Below are 19,562 nucleotides of genomic sequence, written 5' to 3'. Positions count from 1 at the left end.
TAGGGATGGCTAGCACACACAGCACTCCTGTAGTATTAGGCGAAGTTCAAAACCAACCATACAAGGTTAACTCACGTGGGTACGAACGATTTGAATTGTTTCTCCAACAAACTTGGTTCACGTGTGTACGAATGATTTGACAAAAAAAAAAGACAATTTTAACATAATGTTAGGCTTACTTACAATACAGAGATTTTCACGATTTTAGGAATATCTCGCAGAGCTACTGAAGAATTACCGCGTGCCATTTTTTAGTTTAGAAGTGACGGACTAGAGCAGTGGTTCTTAACCTTTTTCAGTGTTTGCACCCCTTTCAAATCAGTAATCATTTCTCGCACCGGCAAATATAAAAGTATAAAGCTACTCTTATGTAAAAATATAGATTTGCTTTAATTATTCATGGGCATCCTCGCACCCCTTGGGAATCATCTTCGCACCCCCCTAGAGGTGCGGGCACCCCTGGTTAAGAACCCCTGGACTAGAGGAAAGGCAGCTGGATAAAAACACCTACCGGCAGTTCTTTTGCTTCTATCGTGTGATGGAAGAGTGGAAGTTGTTACAACCTATATAACACCTTCAGAGCCAAAAGTGTAAAGGATGTCTTCGTAGTAACTGGTTCCGGACGATAAGTCCTAAAATTCACAATCTTGGCATGCTAACCGTTTGGCTACTTTTTCTTTTCTTCGTTTCTTTTACGATTAAAGCTGTATCTGCTATCAAAAGATTGTTTGTATCGCAACCCTAAGTGTAGTAAACATAGTGACGTATTATGACTGACAAAAAATAAAAAGTATATTTCACACCAGGCCACTTCGTTTATATTTTCAGCCTATCACGCTCAAAGCATTTTAGCTGTATACATCGCAGCAATTACACAACTTTCAGAAATTTTCGACTAATTAAAGTGAATTATAGTCGCGTGACCCTTCTTATGATCACACCTTTTAACATCATACAAGTTCTCATCACACCATAGTTCACTATTCTAAGCTTGTCCAGAGATGAAAACCTTCTTTTTATTATTATTATTAAAAACATGGCCCGGCATGGCCAGGTGGGTTAAGGCGTTCGATTCGTAATCTGAAGGTCGCGGGTTTGAATCCCCGTCGCACCAAACATGCTCGCCCTTTCAGCCGTGGGGGCGTTATAATGTCACGGTCAATCCCACTATTCGTTGATAAAAGAGTAGCCCAAGAGTTGGCGGTGGGTGGTGATGACTAGCAGCCTTCCCTATAGTCCTACACTGCTAAATTATGGACGGCTAGCGCAGATAGCCCTCGTGTAGCTTTGTGAGAAATTCAAAACAAACAAACTTTATTTTTAAAAAATGTGAATAAAAATATAAAACTATTAAAGTTAAGGCTCGAACTAAGTATCGTTTGGTGATGTTAGTATTTTAATTATACATTACAAACGTACATTCTGATTGCTGTAGAAATTCAACCCTTTCAACACTAGAGGGAGACATGAAAGGGGAGACTGTACCGAGCACAAGTCATCGACCCTTTGCCCCGTGGCGAAGAATCGCTTTGTGACAATGACCCAGAGTTCAGATAAGTGAAGGCAAGAGGGGGTCAGGTTATTGGACTGTTGGCTCACCTGGTCGTACCTCATAAACATTGCACCTAACTAATTAACCTTTCTCGAGTTAGCAGTGGGTGATGGAGGCTGTGTGATCAGGACAAGTGAAACAGACGGCCTTAGACCAATGGCTGTTCGATCTAGTGACCTGAGCTTCTAGCACTACGAAAAGCAACAAATCACGTGACACCAAAATTATGCGATACATTTAGGTTCAATATGCGTTTTTTTTTACGTCAGACTTGTTGGTTTAAGCGCAAAGCTACACAATAGGATATCTGTATTTAGTTCACCATAATAGGTGGCCCCGGGATTTTAACGCTACTAGCCCTCAAGACGAGTTTGTTGTTGAGAAATTAGGGTTCGATCCGTACAAAGTTTCTAAAGGACAACCTCCGACCTTGATTTCAAAATAATAAATAAATGGTTAAAATTCTAATTCTAATCGAATAGTGGATTTGACCGTTTCATTTATAATGCACTAATAGCCCTAAAGTATGGAGTACGATTTCGCGAAATTGGGATACAAACCATGGACTATCAGATTCACCCTCGGACACGCAAAATACTGGTCCACACTCAGCCAAAATGAAATCATTGTCAGTTTGTCAGTTAGGACTTAGCCTCAAACTTGAAACACATATCTTCAAACACCCAAAGTTTCAAGACCAAGTTTAAAGATTGATTTGGTGTGGTGAAACGAACTTGCCTTATTTAATACAAAGAATTTTTATTTATTTTAAGAGCACAAAAAGGCCAGTGTTTTCATGTTTTATTTTGGAAAGCTACCAACGTACATATCGATATTTAAAGAAAGCCATTTGTTTCACTTTCTTGTAAGAATGTTTTTATTACCTTTGGTTGAATTTCAATAGTTGGTTTTTGTCGCTTTCCAGTTATTTTGACAAATATTTTTTTCCCTAGTGCCTCTGTGTTTTGTAAGCTGCCTTTACTTTCCTTTTCCACATTGAAATAACGACTGCTTTCTTACTCTTTCCGTGCAACCAGGCAAGGTCTGTCTGCTTAAAGACTTTCCATCAAGTTTATTGGGAAGTCCCGCTGCTTCGTAGCAGGGTTTATTTTCACTGCTATTCTTACTTCTCTAAACAAGATTTCTGTTTTTTCTCACAGACCTTCGAGGCGTTATTATCTGATTTGTCTGTCGTTGGTTATTTTTCAAGAGTTCTCTGAAATAACACCACCACCATCACCACCTTGCCAATGTTGAGTTTGGAAATATTGATTAGGTTTCATTACTTATTATCTCAGTAGCTCTCATGTCGCCCTCTCGTTGCTTAACATTTCTTACAGAACATTATTTTTGTTTGTTTGTAGTTAAGCACAAGTTTCTAGCGGTGTAAACCTGGAGTTTTGTAATCTTCATTAACCATATTTATCCTTTACTAGTTTTACGCAGATTAAGAAACTTGGATGCGAGAAACATCGTATAGCAGATTATTAAAGTCAACAAAATGTTGTAGAGACTTAGGATAAAGAAACTAGGCGTCAAACCTTTCACTCGCCTCCCAGTGGCGCAGCGGAAGGTTTGAGGACTCACTTTGCTAGAATCCGGGTTTCGATACTCGTGGAGGACAGAGCACAGATAGCTCATTGTGTTGCTTTGTGCCTAATTACAAAAACACAAAATAAATGAACTTAGCTTTCACGACACGTAGTAACAGTAAGTACTGTAAAAATAAATATGCACATATGATGTGTGTGTGTGTGAGCATAGTTTTGATATTAAAACTATGATTTAAAAATGCCTTCATCAGTATCGTGTCATGACAACATTGTATTATTACGCAAACCCGTACAAATACAACTCGAAATGTTTGTGTGCATGTAATTTAAAATCACTTTACCATATAAACCGTGTGTAATCAGATCTTTACTGCCAATGGTGATGTCAACGGCACCTGCTAGCGAAGGTTCATCACAGAACAAACATTGTAATACACTAATGTGCTACTTAATTTTTTTACGACATCCGTGGTCCGAGCATGGCTGAAGATTAGTTCGCTTGCCACACTACGAAGGAAAGGTTTAGTCGTTATTAAACATAAAGCTACAGAAATGGCTATCAGTGTCGTACCAACCACGGGTATCAAATCCAATATTCATAGTTATAAGCCCTCAGTTTTACCGCTGAACCACTAGGGCAGGCCAAAGATTCGAAATGTTCCGCAGGCACTTTCAGTAGTTACAATTATACGGGTCAAAGAGTTGATGCTACTGGCTTCCCACCCTCCGGTAAATAGCTCAAAAGTTAATAGCCTTTGACCTGACCGTTTTGACCAATCAGTCCCTACTGGAGTAAATTCGTATGATCATCAACGTTTTCACGCTATTACTGTAATAAAGTTTACATCGGATAAGTTCCCATAATTCTCCACAAGTGTTAGTGCTTCTTTAACTGAATTTACAAATGTTCAGTTTCTATACAATGTGTAAGATCAAAGTGCGGGTCCGGCATGGCCAGGTGGTTAGGGCGCTCGAGTAGATATCCAAGGATCGGAGATTCGAATTCCCGTCACACCAAACATGCTTGGTCTTTCAGCCGTGGGTCACATTATAATGTGATGGTCAATCCCACTATTCGTTGGTAAAGAGTAGCCCAAGAGTTGGCGGTGCATCGCGATGACTAACTGCCTTCCCTCTAGTCTTACACTGCTAAATTAGAGACGGCTAGCGGAGATAAAAGTGTGGGGTCAATACATAAAGTTAAGGAAATTTTTCACTTTCACTAAAATTCTTCATATTGTAAATTCCTCCAGTCTCTAAATGTCCTTCAAACACATGCGCTCGATTTTTGTACATTTGAAACAAACACTTTCCATACAGTGTCAAGCTGTCCAAAGCTTCATTAAATATGAGCTGTTTTAATCACTTTACACGAAATAAGATGATAATCTATCTAAATCTATCGAGAAAATAGGCTACACCCTCTGTAGGCGTATATCCTTACTATGTATTATTTTTAATTATTTGTTTTGAATAGTGGTGTCTTTGTGTACAATACAGTTATCAGACTAACCCTAGTTTAACCGTAGGAGAGCGTTTTATTAGCAGCTTTATGTTAAAGTCTTTCGGTCACTGTTGCAAGCGCTTTTTCGTAACCATTTCTATCCGTATAGAAATGCTGACAAGGGCATATTTAAGAATTAAAAAAAAATCAATCATTAGAAGAAAAACAAACAAGGTGGCAACTCGCGTTATTTACTTAACATTTATTAATTAATACAATTGTGCTGTCCCTTAATATTTAATGAAATTCAAGTAATATAGACAGGACAAAATTATTTATTCAGCTAAACGAGAAATAAATATCTTCTTTTTCTTCAAAGCTACGTTTACCGATTTTCTGTTAAATATAAACTATAAATACAGACAAAAAGTGTACCATATCGACGGAATTTTTCAACACCTGTGTATATCGTTCAGACGCGCTTTATTTAACTCCAACAGTTGCTTAGAGGGCGTTACTATCAGCAAAGAGGTGAACAGGTGAACAACATTTGATCTGTTTGTGTCCTTGAAACTGACGTTAGGCCCAGGGGAATTATTCAATTCTTCTGCTAAATATTATTTTCAAGTTTCTTTCTAATTAGAAATGTAATGATTAAAACTATCTAAATATATCTGAATTAAAGAGACAGCGATTTTTGTTTGTTTGCTTGCTTGAAGTTAAGCAAAAAGCTACACAATGTTTTATCTGTTCTCTGCCCAAGACGGATATTGGAACCTTGTTTATAGCGCGATAAGTCCGCAGACATGGCTCTGCATGTCGAAAGAGACAACGAATGAGCCAGAAAAATTCAAAAGTGGAATACCACCCCATCTACCTCTCTTTCTAATGAAAGATTTCCTCACACCTATTTTTATAGCGTAATATTCCTAATGTCAGAATTCATTGTTTTCAAGAAATATCGTTATACTTCGATTATCAATACAATATTAAAAATATTACTTGCACTAGGACATAGTGCTGTATTAATCTTCATTGGGACTTTCGCCTGTGTTAAGGTTAGTTAACTAGAACCTTGGACTCTATTAACCTGAAGTGAAACCTAGGACGGTAATAACTTGTACTAGTTTTGTAGTAGATCTCAGTAAGACCCTGGAATGTATCACCTTTCAATGGGAACTTAACCCAACCTCCGAGTAGATAAGTTTTAAGTTTCTAAGACTTATGACGATAAGATCTGATTTCAAGAATGAGCAGAGTGTGTCCTAAAGTTTAACAACCACTAAACTTAAGAAAAGAATGATAGTAAAGTAAAATTGATAGCCCAGAAAAGTGTTCATCTTAGATTGGCCAACAAGTCATCACATGAGAGTTGACGTCACTAACAGAATTCAACGTAGATTTACGTATAACACTTTCCTTCAGTCTTGTCGATTCACACAATAACACTCGCTGAATGGTCGCACAGCACCAACTCATCATGATTTCAAAATGGACTGAAATAGACTAAAACATCGTGTTATACAGTAGATGTATGAATTTAGCAACTGAATGAAATAGCCTGAAACATCATGCAATAGAGAAGATATATGAATTTAACAATTGAATGAAAGAGACTAAAACATTATATCTTTCAGCAGATGTATGAATTAACAACTCAGTGAAATAGCATGAAACATCAAGTCATATAGTATATTGTATGAATAGAACAACTAACTGAAATTGCCTGAAACATTATTTAATACAGTAGGTGTATGAATTTAACAACTGATTGAAATAGCCTGAAACATCGTGTCATACAAGAGATGTATGAATTTTACAACTGAATAAAATAGTCTGAAACGTCATGTCATACAGTAGGTGTATGAATTTAACAACAGATTTAAATAATCTAAAACATCATGTCATACAGTAGATGTATAAATTTAACAACTGAATTAAATAGACTAAAACACCAAATCATACACCAGAAGCAGAAGGAAACTGAACTAAGGTGGCATAAATTTAAATTTGTAATAAAATAACCTAGAAACTATATGTCAATATAACATATATCATAGTCAAGCAGAAGAGAGGTAACTAAGATATTGTTATTTGTTTCTTGTTTATTATACAACACCATATTAAAATAACTTTTCACGTGTTTTGTGAATGCTTCTAGTAATGAGTCAACCCCTCTTGGTTTTAAGACATTTTACCCCATCTTGTGTGGTAATAAATTAATACCATAACAACTATATGATTACACAGTCTTGCAGATTAGTCAGTGTTTGAGATAGAAGAATTTTAAGGCCAATAAATGAGTAGACTGACAATGAAAAGTTCATGGAACTTCCTTCTGGAAAGACTAGATTTGTCACTTCAGTTTCAGAAGATAAAAGTGGAGAACAAAGAAAAATCGACAGCTTTCAGATATTTTTCAGGTATTTCACCTGGAATAAAAACCTTCAACAAGCAACATAAGGATAGTTACTATGGAATCAGTCATCATAATGTTTGTCCACAGTAATCTTCAGTGAATAAACGACTTGTAAATAGAAACTATTCCCTGTAAATACAGTGGTTATCATACTGTATGTGAACTCTTTTAATTGTAAAAAGCAACTATTACTTTGTCTCCTTTGGATCAAACCCAGCTTCACAAGTGATATCTAACTTGCCTCATTCCAGATATGAATACAACAGACATCAGATGTTATCTTTTTACATGCATCACAGTGTAACAAGATTTAAATAAAATATATTTACATATATATATAATAACAATTAAAGTATGTGTTTACCTAGGAAATAAATCCATGAAGTACGAGTTTACCTAGAAATTAAATCATAAAGTATATGTTTACCTAGGAATTAAATACATAAAGTACGTGTTTACCTTGGAATTAGATCCGTAAAGTATATGCTTATCTAGAAATTAAATTATAAAGTATGTGTTTACCTAGGAATTAATCATAAAGTATGTGTTTACCTAGGAATTAGATCATAAAGTATATGCTTATCTAGAAATTAAATCCATAAAGTATATGCTTATCTAGAAATTAAATCCATAAAGTATGTGTCTTCCTACGAATTAAATCCATAAAGTATGTGTTTACTTTGGAATCAAATCATAAAGTATGTGTTTCCCTCGGAATGAAATCCATAACGTACGTGTTTACCTAGGAATTAAATCCATAAAGTAGATATTTACACACATCATTATTGAATTCTCTGTTTAAAATTCCATATAACTCCGTATTTCTGCTGACTTAAAACGTATGAAACCAAGTTTCGATACCTGTTCCTCTGCGAAGATAGTCTATTGTGCAGTTTTTGTGGTTAACTACAAACAAGCTAAGAAACAAATGCATAAATATTTGAATTTCCATAATTCGTATCTTATTGTTCTAATCAAATCAAAATTATGTCGCTTCAGTTATTAGAACTCAGGTCGTTTTATTTACTTTCGGCTTAAAGATTCGAAACAAGCTTAACAAAAACAGAACAGCTCTTGAATGCTGTTTTAACACCAATAAAATGTTGTCGTTATAATATTTTCACTACCACAAACACGTAACGTATGAAAGCTTATATGTTCATTGGACGTATAAAATTTTGTTATGACAAGGCGAGAAGCCAGCTTTACAAGGTTAGCAGCAAAATGTGGTGTTCGACAGAGAAAATATGCTAGTCACGTTACAAGGGAGTGAAAAAAACCAACATGTGATAACGGATAACAGTATAAACTTTAAAGTTAACCCACAAATTATAAGGAGTAAATAAACGTGATCAAATGTCAAAATGAAAATGGTGGTTGTTTGAAAAATATTTGCCAAAAACAACTCAAATACAAACATATTATGAATTTGGTAACACAACTCAAAACCAACTAACTTTCTACATCTGTTGAAAATCACAGGTTATGTCATAACATTAGGTGACGCCAATTATATAATCTATAATATTTCTTACTATGAGAGTTAATCTTCTTAACATTAGGCGATTCCAGTTTTATATTCTGTAATATTTCTGACTGAGAGTTAACTTTCTTAACATTAGGCGACATCAGTTTTATATTCTATAATATTTCTTACTATGAGAGTTAATCTTCTTAACATTAGGCGTTACCAGTTTTATATTCTATGATATTTCTTACTATGAGAGTTAATCTTCTTAACATTAGGCGACGCCAGTTTTATATTCTATAATATTTCTTACTATGAGAGTTGATCTTCTTAACATTAGGCGACGCCAGTTTTATATTCTATAATATTTCTTACCATGAGAGTTGATCTTCTTAACATTAGGCGACGCCAGTTTTATATTCTATAATATTTCTTACTATGAGAGTTAATCTTCTTAACATTAGGCGACGCCAGTTTTATATTCTATAATATTTCTTACTATGAGAGTTGATCTTCTTAACATTAGGCGACGCCAGTTTTATATTCTATAATATTTCTGACTGAGAGTTAACATTCTTAACATTAAGTGACGCCAGTTTTATATTCTGTAGTATTTCTGATTGAGAGTTAATCTTAACATTAGGCGACACCAGTTTTAGATTCTATAATATTTCTGACTGTGAGAGTTAACCTTCTTAACATCAGGCGACGCCAGTTTTATATTCTATAATATTTCTGACTTTGGGAGTTAATATTCTTAACATCAGGCGATGCCAGTTTTATATTCTATAATATTTCTTACTGTGAGAGTTAACCTTCTTAACATCAAGCGACACCAGTTCTATATTCTATACTATTTCTCATTGTGAGAGTTAACCTTCTTAGCATTAGGCGACACCAGTTTTCTGTTTTATAATATTTCTTACTGTGAGAGTCTGGCGGAGTGTGAGGTCTGGAAAGAAGATGTCCTGTTGCGTGACGTAACAGATCCTTCTGCGCAGCTGTTTAGTGAGTGTTTCTCCGTTCAACGTGATTAGGCCCGAGTCTGTTTTCATCCTACCACTCAATGCATTCAGTAAGGTGGTTTTTCCAGAGCCTGGAATACAGATGAACTCATTAACGTCAGAAATAAACTGACAACAGACGTGTATAGGTTGAAATTTAATGTAAATAATTACTTCGATGTCAAATATAAAACAAAATTCTTAATCTACTTGCCAAACCTGAATGGATATTGAAGGAACAATATGAGATTTACTGGTTAGTGCCAAACTTGCTTGTTAACTAACCAAATAAACAAGTACCATATTTCTAAGAGAGGTCGAGTGGTAGTTATCCCCAAGAACGGTGACCATGCTGAATATAAAAGTGCAAAGACCTGGGATTAGAAGAACGAAAGTTACTTATTGTACCTACCGCTCGGTCCCATGACTGCCAACACTTCACCTGGACGAACCATTCCACTGACATCTTGCAAAATCTGTTTCCCGCTACACGAGACGCACACGGTTCGGAAGACGAGCTCAGCTGACCGATGTCGCTGCTTCGTGGCAGAGTTGTGGAGATGCGCAGCGGACCCCTCGGGCCTGTGGAGTTTAAAGACTGGCTATGGTTACATGCATTTATAAACAAATACCATCAGCGTTGTGTTAAAATGTTCGTACTGATACTGAGGTTAACACTGAAATACAACGCTGTATAACAAAATAACACTAATGAAACATATTGTGTTATAACTTAGTATGGATCATGAAATTGCATTATGAAAAGTAACACGACGTTACGTGTGATTGTAATAACACTATGTAACACAAATTTTGTTCCTGGACAGTATGTGTTATTTCTTAATTGCTCATGTTGTAAAAGTACAGAAAATGGCCATTATTCTCTTCAAACCTTGCTTTTCTGACAGATAATGAAATTTAGACATTAACCTATTTTCTATGTAAAAACAGGCAAATTTGCACATTTTCATTTACATATGGTCTGAATAAAAGAACATATGAATCAAGATTTACATGTATATATACTAAAGTTATGCAAAAATGTTTAGAAGTGTGTAGTTTTTCGAGATTTGTGACTGTAATGTAAATCACTTTCACGTATCAGCCCTCAAATAGTCTCCCATCATGTTTTCGTTATACGCTCCTTGGTAGCAGTGTTCAAAGTCCAGTATATCTTAGTGGAAGCGCTCGCCTAGCTCCTCTGAGTCTGCTTCCATGTTATCCTTGAATTTATCAAGATGAGCATCAAGGATATGGACTTTCAGGCACGTCCTGCAGCCAATTTTGCCGTAGTTCTTCACCAGAGCCTCATCCAGTTTCACATAATTTTCGGCCTTGCGATTGCCAAAGAAGCCCCGAACCACTGCGAAAAAGCTGCCCCAAGCATTTTTTTTTCCCCTTTCCTACTGAGCTTCTTGGGGAATTCTGTGTACTCCAGGATCTTCTTAATTTGCGGGCCAACAAAAACACCAGCTTGACCTTTGCCTCAGACAGCATAAGGAAGAAGTCTCGAAGGTACTTGAAGGCTGAAGACTCTTTACGAAAAGCTGTGACAAATTGTTTCATAAGACCCAGTTTTATGTGTAATGGTGAGAACAACACCTTCTGGAGGTCCACTAGTGGCCCACACTTGACATTGTCCTCCCCACAGAGAACTCGGTCCGTTGTGGCCAGTACTTCCTGTTGTAGTGCGCTGCGGTGTCCCTGCTGTCCCAAAGGCAAAGATAACAGGGAAACTTGGTAAAGCCTCCTTGGAGACCCATCAGGAATGCCACCATTTTGAAGTCTCCGATAACTTCCCAGCCATACTCATCATACTTCAAGGCTTCTAGCAAGGTCTTGGAATAGCGAACTTCATGACTCTCTTTTCTTCTCTGTACCATCCTGCAAAAAAGCAAAATAAAATTGTTATTATGTAAAATAAATTTATTTCATCCACAAATAATGTGTAAGAGGGTTCGTGCGAAATATCTTGTGATATTTTTTCAAAACTATTGGAAATTTAAAAAATATATTTAAATTTTAAAAGGTCTAAAATTTGTAAAATATAAAATCTTACTATTCAAACAAGATAAAATTGTCAGTCTTACCTTCTAGAAATTTTTACAATGCTCACAGGTAAAATGAGGCGCTCAGGGTTTGCTTTGATCCCCGACAGGCATGCTGAAATATGCCTTGTAGGCTTCATACATTTTAGTAGATGCTGTTACAGAGTACTTTTTCGCTCTTGTCTTGATAAACTGTCCACATACATAGTAGAATGCGTCTGGAAAATGCTTGCAGCTTCTTGATGCCATCTCGGATAAAATCAGATAGGTCTATGTGTTCACTTAGGCAGCTAGAACTAAACTGAAGTGGTGAGTGGTGAATCCCTGTATATATATATATTGCTATGGAAAGTTCTAAAAAGTTTTTGAAAATTCTTGTAAGTTTGAGAAAAATTCTCTATCAGCTACTCAGCACTGAATGTACCTGGAATGTTCTGGAAAATGAGTAACTTTCATTACCCGGATCACAAAAGCAAAGTTTGAAGAGAAAAATAAGTCTTTTCCATTTACTTTAGGTATAAGCAATTTGGAAATAACACTTTCTGCCCAGGAACAAGAAAAAGTAAATATTTTGTTACATAATGTAATGAAAGAAACTGTGTTTGAATTATTAATAGCAGCAAACAACTGTTAATATATATATGAATATACTGTGTTAAAGTGGTAATACTGAACAAATATATTGTGTTTCAAGTGTTAATATATACATGAATATGTTTTCCTACGACTGACAGTACTGACCAAATATATTTTTTTGAAATGTTAGTAGTAGTAAACAAGTGTTAATATATATATCAATATATTGTGTTAAAGTGGTAGTACTGACCAAATATATTTTGTTTGAAGTGTTAATAGTAGTAAAAAAGTGTTAATATATGCAAATATATTGTGTTACGTATGGTGGTACTCACCAAATATATTTTGTTTGAAACGTTAGTAGTAGTAAAAAAGTGTTAATATATGCAAATATATTGTGTTACGTATGGTGGTACTCACCAAATATATTTTGTTTCAAGTGTTAATATATACATGAATATGTTTTCCTACGACTGACAGTACTGACCAAATATATTTTTTTTGAAATGTTAGTAGTAGTAAACAAGTGTTAATATATATATCAATATATTGTGTTACGAGTGGTAGTACTGACCAAATATATTTTGTTTGAAGTGTTAATAGTAGTAAAAAAGTGTTAATATATGCAAATATATTGTGTTACGTATGGTGGTACTCACCAAATATATTTTGTTTGAAACGTTAGTAGTAGTAAAAAAGTGTTAATATATGCAAATATATTGTGTTACGTATGGTGGTACTCACCAAATATATTTTGTTTGAAACGTTAGTAGTAATAAACAAGTGTTAATACATGTGAATGTATTGTGTTACGAGTGGTGGCACTGACCAAATATATTTTGTTTGAAGTGTTAATAGTAGTAAGAAAGTGTTAATATATATGAATATATTGTTTTACGAACAATATATATTGTGTTCGATGTGTCAATAGCAGTAAACAAGTGTTAATATATATGAGAATATATTGTGTTACGAGTGGTAGTATTGACCAAATATATTGCGTTGAAGTGTTAACAGTAGTAAACAAGTGTTAATATATATATATATATATATATATGAATATCTTGTGTTACGAGTGGTAGTACTGACCAAATATATTGTGTTTCAAATGTTAATAGTAGTAAACAAGTGTTAATATATATGAATAGATTGTGTTACGAGTTGTAGTACTGATGCAATAAATTGTGTTTGAAGTGTTAATAGTAGTAAAGAAGTGTTAATATATATGAGAATATATTGTGTTGCGAGCGATAGTGCGGTCCAAATATATTGTGTTTGAAGTTTTAATAATTGTAAACAAGTGTTAATATATATATGAATATATTGTGTAACGATGATTGTACTGACCAAATATATTTTGGTTGAAATGTTATTAGCAGTAAACAAGTGTTAATATCTATGAATATATTGTGTTACGTATGGTAGTACTGATTAACTATATTGTTTTTGAAGTGTTAATGGTGGTAAACAGGTGTTAATATAAATGAATATATTGTGTTACAAGTGAACGTACTAATACTGATCAAATATATTGTGTTTGATGTCTCAATAGTTGTAAACAACTGTTAATATATATATAAATATATTGTGTTATGAGTGGTGGTACTCACCAAATATATTGTGTTTTAAATGTTAATAGTAGTAAACAAGTGTTAATATATGTGACTATATTGTGTTGCCACTGACAGTACTAACCAAATATACTGTGTTTAAAGTGTTAATATATATGAATATGTTGTGTTACGAGTGATAGTGCAGTCCAAATATATTGTGTTTGAAATAATAACAGTAGTGAACAAGTGTCAATACATATGAATATATTGTGTTACGACTGACAGTACTGATCAAATATATTGTGTTTGAAGAGTTAATAGTAGTAAACAAGTGTTAATATATATTATTTTACGAGTGATAGTACTGACTAAATATATTGTGTTGGAAGTGTTAATAGTAGTAAACAGGCGTTAATATATGTGAATATATTGCATTAGGAATGGTAGTATTGACGAAGTATACTTGCGTTTGATGTCTTAACAGTAATAAACAGGTGTTAACATATATGAATATATTGCGTTACGACTGACAGTACTGACCAAATATATTGTGTTTCAAGTGTTAATATATATAAATATATTGTGTTAGGAGTGGTAGTATTGAGCCAAATCTATTGTGCTTGAAGTGTTAATATATATGAATTTAATGTTTTACGAGTGATAGTACTGTCTAAATATATTGTGTTTAGTGTTAATAGTAGTAAACAATTGTTAATATATATATGAATATATTTTATTACGACTGACAGCATGGACCAAATATAGTGTTTCAAGTGTTACTAGTAGTAAACGAGCGTTAATATATATGAATATATTGTGTTACGAGTGATGGTGCAGACTATATATATTATGTTTGAAATGTTAATACATGTGATTATATTGTATTATGGGTAATAGTACTGACGAAATACATTGTGTTTGAAGTATTAATGATAGTAAACAAGTGATAATATATATGATAATATATATTGTGTTACGCGTGGTTGTACTTACCAAATATATTTTGTTTGAAATATTAGTAGTAGCAAATACATGTTAATATATATGAATATATCGTGTTAAGAGTGATAGTACTGATCAAATATAGTGTTTCTAGTGTTAATAGTAGTAAACAAATGTTAATATTTATGAATATATTTTGTTACGAGTGATAGTACTGCCTGAATATATTGTGTTTAGTGTTAATAGTAGTAAACAAGTGTTAGTAGGGTTAAACGTTAATAAGTGTGTCTCTATGACGTAATAAATTCTTGTTTTCATTTGTTAAACGCTTCTTGACAACACCAGTTCCTTTTTCTTACTTTGCTGCAAAATGTTTGTCATATCGTCGTAATTGTTCGTAGTTTTGTTATAACCCAAATAACTGAGCTCGTGAAAAAACTTATACTAAATATACTTTTAATTTTACTGAAACTGAATATTCATGTTTTACTTTCCTATCTTTACAAACAAACTATAAAAATGTCTGGCAGTTTTAGTGCAGTTGTTTATAATATCTTATTTAGCCTAAGAAACTTCATGTTACTTAAAAGTATACACGGGTTTTCGAACAACAAAAACGGTTTTTATATTAATACGTCACAGCTGATGTCAGATCTCAAGTGTATTTTATCGGTGGAAATTGATTTATCCCACACTAAAGTTTATGGAAATAATTACGTTGGTTCAAGATAACATTAAATTAGTGTCAGTCTGGCAATTAGAATTACTGGGGTCGTCACTGAGATTACCATAACGAAGCTTATGACAAAGTCTATAGGAAGAGAAAAACACCTAAATTGCTATCAAGAAAGACAAAAGTCCGATGAATTACGCCTCCTAGCGGCTTAGCAGTATGTCTGTGGTTTTACAACTCTAAAAACCGGATTTCAATATTTATGATGCGCAAAGCACAAATAGCCCACTATGCTTAACCCAAAACAATAAGAAAAACAGCTGCATTAAACTACTTCCAGTTTTTGTTTTCTCCTAACTTTAGAGTAACAATCAAAACCTTTTACTGCTCACTGGTCAGGTATATGACCTGACCTCAGCCTGTCATGTTTACGACATGTCAAAGAAAGTTTCTAAGTGGAATAATCAACAAGTTAAACCCGATTGCGCTGATTTCAATGTTGTATAAATACGTAAATATTAGAAACTTTATTCCAGCAACATAAGGTCAAAACGCCATCAGCAGATTTCTCACATCTTGTCTTTATTGGAAGAATACACCTCAACTAACGACTGACTACGTGTGAACAAAGAAGTAACGACAGTTTCCAGAATACCACATACAAACCCTTGAGGCATCTTCGCTACCTGCTCCCATTGGTCAGCTTTAATGAAAAGCTCAAGCCCGTACATTAACATCTCAACATCTGAAACCACCGTTCAAAAAGGTCTCTCCTATAACACAATCACTATCGACGTGTTCTTCTGGTAGCACTTGTACGAATTACAGTTATGTTCTCAAAAGAAGATTGATGAAGGATTAGCGGAGGATGCTGCTGCCCCTAGAGTTACTGAGGTTCAACGCGATATCAAAACATTAAAAAGTTTCCAGCAATGTTTAAGATCCTAATTCACAGTAAATAGATGAGTTCTTACACTCTTACTACATAAGGTCCTTCAACGAAGATATTTTGGCTTCCAGTGCCTGTAATATAAAGTGAATCTAACCTGTATACAATGATTTCTCTATGAGACCAAGTACCTCCACTATAAACTTCGCTTGAATAATATTGTAATGCTTTCACAATGAAGTTTTCCAACCAAGACTTGCTGTCTTCTAATATCTCCACCATAAGGTCTTCCAACCAAGACTTGCTGTCTTTAGTATCTCCACCATAAGATCTTCCAACTAAGACTTGCTGTCTTTAGTATCTCCACTATTAGGTCTTCCAACCAAGGCTTTCTGTCTTCTAGTATCTCCACTATAAGGTCTTCCAACCAAGGCTTTCTGTCTTCTAGTATCTCTACTATAAGGTCTTCCAACCAAGGCTTTCTGTCTTCTACTATCTCTACTATAAGGTCTTCCAACCAAGGCTTTTTGTCTTCTACTATCTCTACTATAAGGTCTTCCAACCAAGGCTTTTTGTCTTCTAGTATCACCACTATTAGGTCTTCCAACCAAGGCTTTCTGTCTTCTAGTATCTCTACTATAAGGTCTTCCAACCAAGGCTTTCTGTCTTCTAGTATCTCTACTATAAGGTCTTCCAACCAAGGCTTTCTGTCTTCTAGTATCTCCACTATAAGGTATTCCAACCAAGACTTTTTGTCTTCTAGTATCACCACTATTAGGTCTTCTAACCAAGGCTTTCTGTCTTCTAGTATCTCCACTATTAGGTCTTCCAACCAAGGCTTTCTGTCTTCTACTATCTCCACTGTTTGGTCTTCCAAAGGTTTTCCACTATCCAAGACTGTTTGTCTTCTTTCTATCTTCTAGTATCCCCACTATAAGGTCTTCCACCAAGGTTTTCTGTCTTCTAGTATCTCCACTATTAGGTCTTCCACCAAGGTTTTCTGTCTTCTAGTATCTCCACTATAAGGTCTTCCAACCAAGGTTTTCTTTCTTCTAATATTTATTAGGTCTTCCAACCAAGGTTTTCTGTCTTCTAGTATCTCCACTATTAGGTCTTCCATCCAATGCTTTCTGTCTTCTAGTATCTCCACTATTAGGTCTTCCACCAAAGTTTTCTGTCTTCTAGTATCTCCACTATTAGGTCTTCCAACCAAGGTTTTCTTTCTTCTAATATCTATTAGGTCTTCCAACCAAGGCTCTCTGTCTTCTAGTATCTCCACTATTAGGTCTTCCACCAAGGTTTTCTGTCTTCTAGTATCTCCACTATAAGGTCTTCCAACCAAGGTTTTCTTTCTTCTAATATCTATTAGGTCTTCCAACCAAGGCTCTCTGTCTTCTAGTATCTCCACTATAAGGTCTTCCAACTAAGACTTTCTGTCTTCCATTATCTCCACTATAAGGTCTTCCAACTAAGACTTTTTGTCTTCTAGTATCTCCACTATAAGGTCTCCCAAACAAAACCTCCTGTCCTCTAGTACTTTGTTTCACTATAAAACTTTAACAGTCATTTTATGCTCCCACTATGTGAGATATTCCATCTAGAACTGTTGTCTTCTATGTTTACTTGGCTAGCAGTGTTTGAATGATTCCGTGATATAAGGTCAAAGTCGTGTGAGTCTTCAGGAACTCCGATGAGAAGAGTTAATTGGACTGGATTCCAATATTTTTACTGCAAATAGCTCTATTCCAGAATTTTTACACCCGCCTCACGTTCCTTGAATTAAACAAGAACCGATTCTTGTTGTAAATAAGGCCCCTAAGGTCGATGACCGATTAGTTAACCCAGTTTCTCTTCGTGGGAGGAAACACTTTCGGAAAGAATCGTTTTTGTTTTTTTTTATTCTTTCCATTGTTGGATAGAATCGAAGTTGGTTTACAACAAAAGCCATGCATCTGACGTCACGTGAATGGTTAAGCTCGAGTCGACCTGGTTCAAACAGGTAACGACTAAAGTAAACATTGTGATAGCATCTCTGGAGTTTATCTAGTATCGATCGCTACAGGAAAGCCTCCCACATGAGCTGTGGAACTGACAAAGGACTACTATTCCAGTCAGATTTTCAGTATTGTTGTAATCGTTAAAGATTCCATACTAGAAATGACTTTTTTAAAAGTATCTTTGTGATCGTGGTCACAAGGGTCTATACTTTATACCTTTAAAGGACGAAACAAACGAAATATCTTATTTAATGTACTTGTGTTAGCAGTTCAACATTCTGACGTAAGTGGAGATGCTAGTTCGGACCTACTAATCTTTAGTTGTCTCTTCGTTACAAAAACGATTTCAAAGAATAAGTTACATAAATATTTGTATAAGTTACACGTAGGACGATGACTAGTCCTTCCCAACTCGAAATTAAAATATGAGGACACTCAATAAAAGGAAACATTTATGATGTGAAGTTAAACATTATATTTCTACACAAAAGCGAGTCGTAGCTGTAACAATACTAATTAAAACAGCAAGTTTCACTTTTTATAATTAACCATAAAACTACACAATGGACTATCTGTGCTCTGCCCACCTCGGATATCGAAACCCGGTTTCTAGTGGGGTGAGTCCACAGACATGCTGCTGTGCCACTGGTGGGAAAAACAGCAAGTGTCGCGTATACATCGGCTAACTCTATATGTTGTAAATATCAACTATTCTTTGAGGTATGGCCTGGCGATCTGGAAACTAGCATTTCACCCGAAGTAAAAAAAAAAAAAAAAAGACAGAAGAAAAAAAGAAACCCGCTCCATTCAACATGTCTACTGTGACACTTAACAAGGTTCATTGTACTGTTAGTAGGTAAAAGCTTTCTTCTGATAGCGAGCGGGGACAACGATAAATAATCTTACATCAGCAGTTTTCGAAACCACAATTCGATATAGTTGCATACAGCTCAAACTGTCGAGTTTTAATGGTCACTTACATCTCATATACGTTATCATAGATACAAATAAATCTGAGATGAATGCTTTATTACTTGTCACACTACAGTTTTTAATATTTAGATCGTTTTTTCTTGTTCTAGCTTTAAGTGTAATTTATTTTTTCCGGTGCAAAAAAATTGTAGATTAAGAAAACAAAGTTGTTTTGTTTTTTTCCATTAAGCAGATCGGGCCTGGCTTGGTCTGAGAGTCGCGGGCTCAAATTCCCTCGTCGAACATGCTCGCTCTTTTAGTCGTAGGCACGTTATCATGTGAAGATCAATAACACTTTTCGTTAGTAAAGGAGTAGCCGAAAAGTTGGGGGGGTGTGATGTTGACTAGCTGTCTTCCCTGTAGTCTGTCATTTCTAAATTTAGGGCGGCTAGCGCAGATAGTTCTAGTGTAGCTTTGAACAAACGTCTAGAAACAAACATACAACAAAACGGTCGTTAACTTGGGTGTAAAC

General features: G+C 35.0%; 1 protein-coding gene across 1 annotated transcript in view; it reads right to left on the bottom strand.

The window, feature by feature from the left end:
* LOC143228540 (uncharacterized) overlaps positions 1–19,562 on the bottom strand; it is a 62,738-nt gene that overhangs the window by 29,798 nt on the left and 13,378 nt on the right. Inside the window, exons 2-3 of the mRNA XM_076459783.1 lie at positions 9,853–10,022; positions 9,363–9,532 (exon numbers count right to left, since the gene is read on the bottom strand). Of these exons, the coding sequence (XP_076315898.1) occupies positions 9,363–9,532; positions 9,853–10,022 (340 nt within the window). The remainder of the gene's footprint in view (positions 1–9,362; positions 9,533–9,852; positions 10,023–19,562) is intronic.

Source organism: Tachypleus tridentatus, chromosome 10, assembly GCF_004210375.1.
Source record: "Tachypleus tridentatus isolate NWPU-2018 chromosome 10, ASM421037v1, whole genome shotgun sequence".
NCBI lineage: Eukaryota > Metazoa > Arthropoda > Merostomata > Xiphosura > Limulidae > Tachypleus > Tachypleus tridentatus.
The sequence above is the reverse complement of the archived record's forward strand: the minus strand, read 5'-3'. Positions and strand labels throughout refer to the sequence as shown.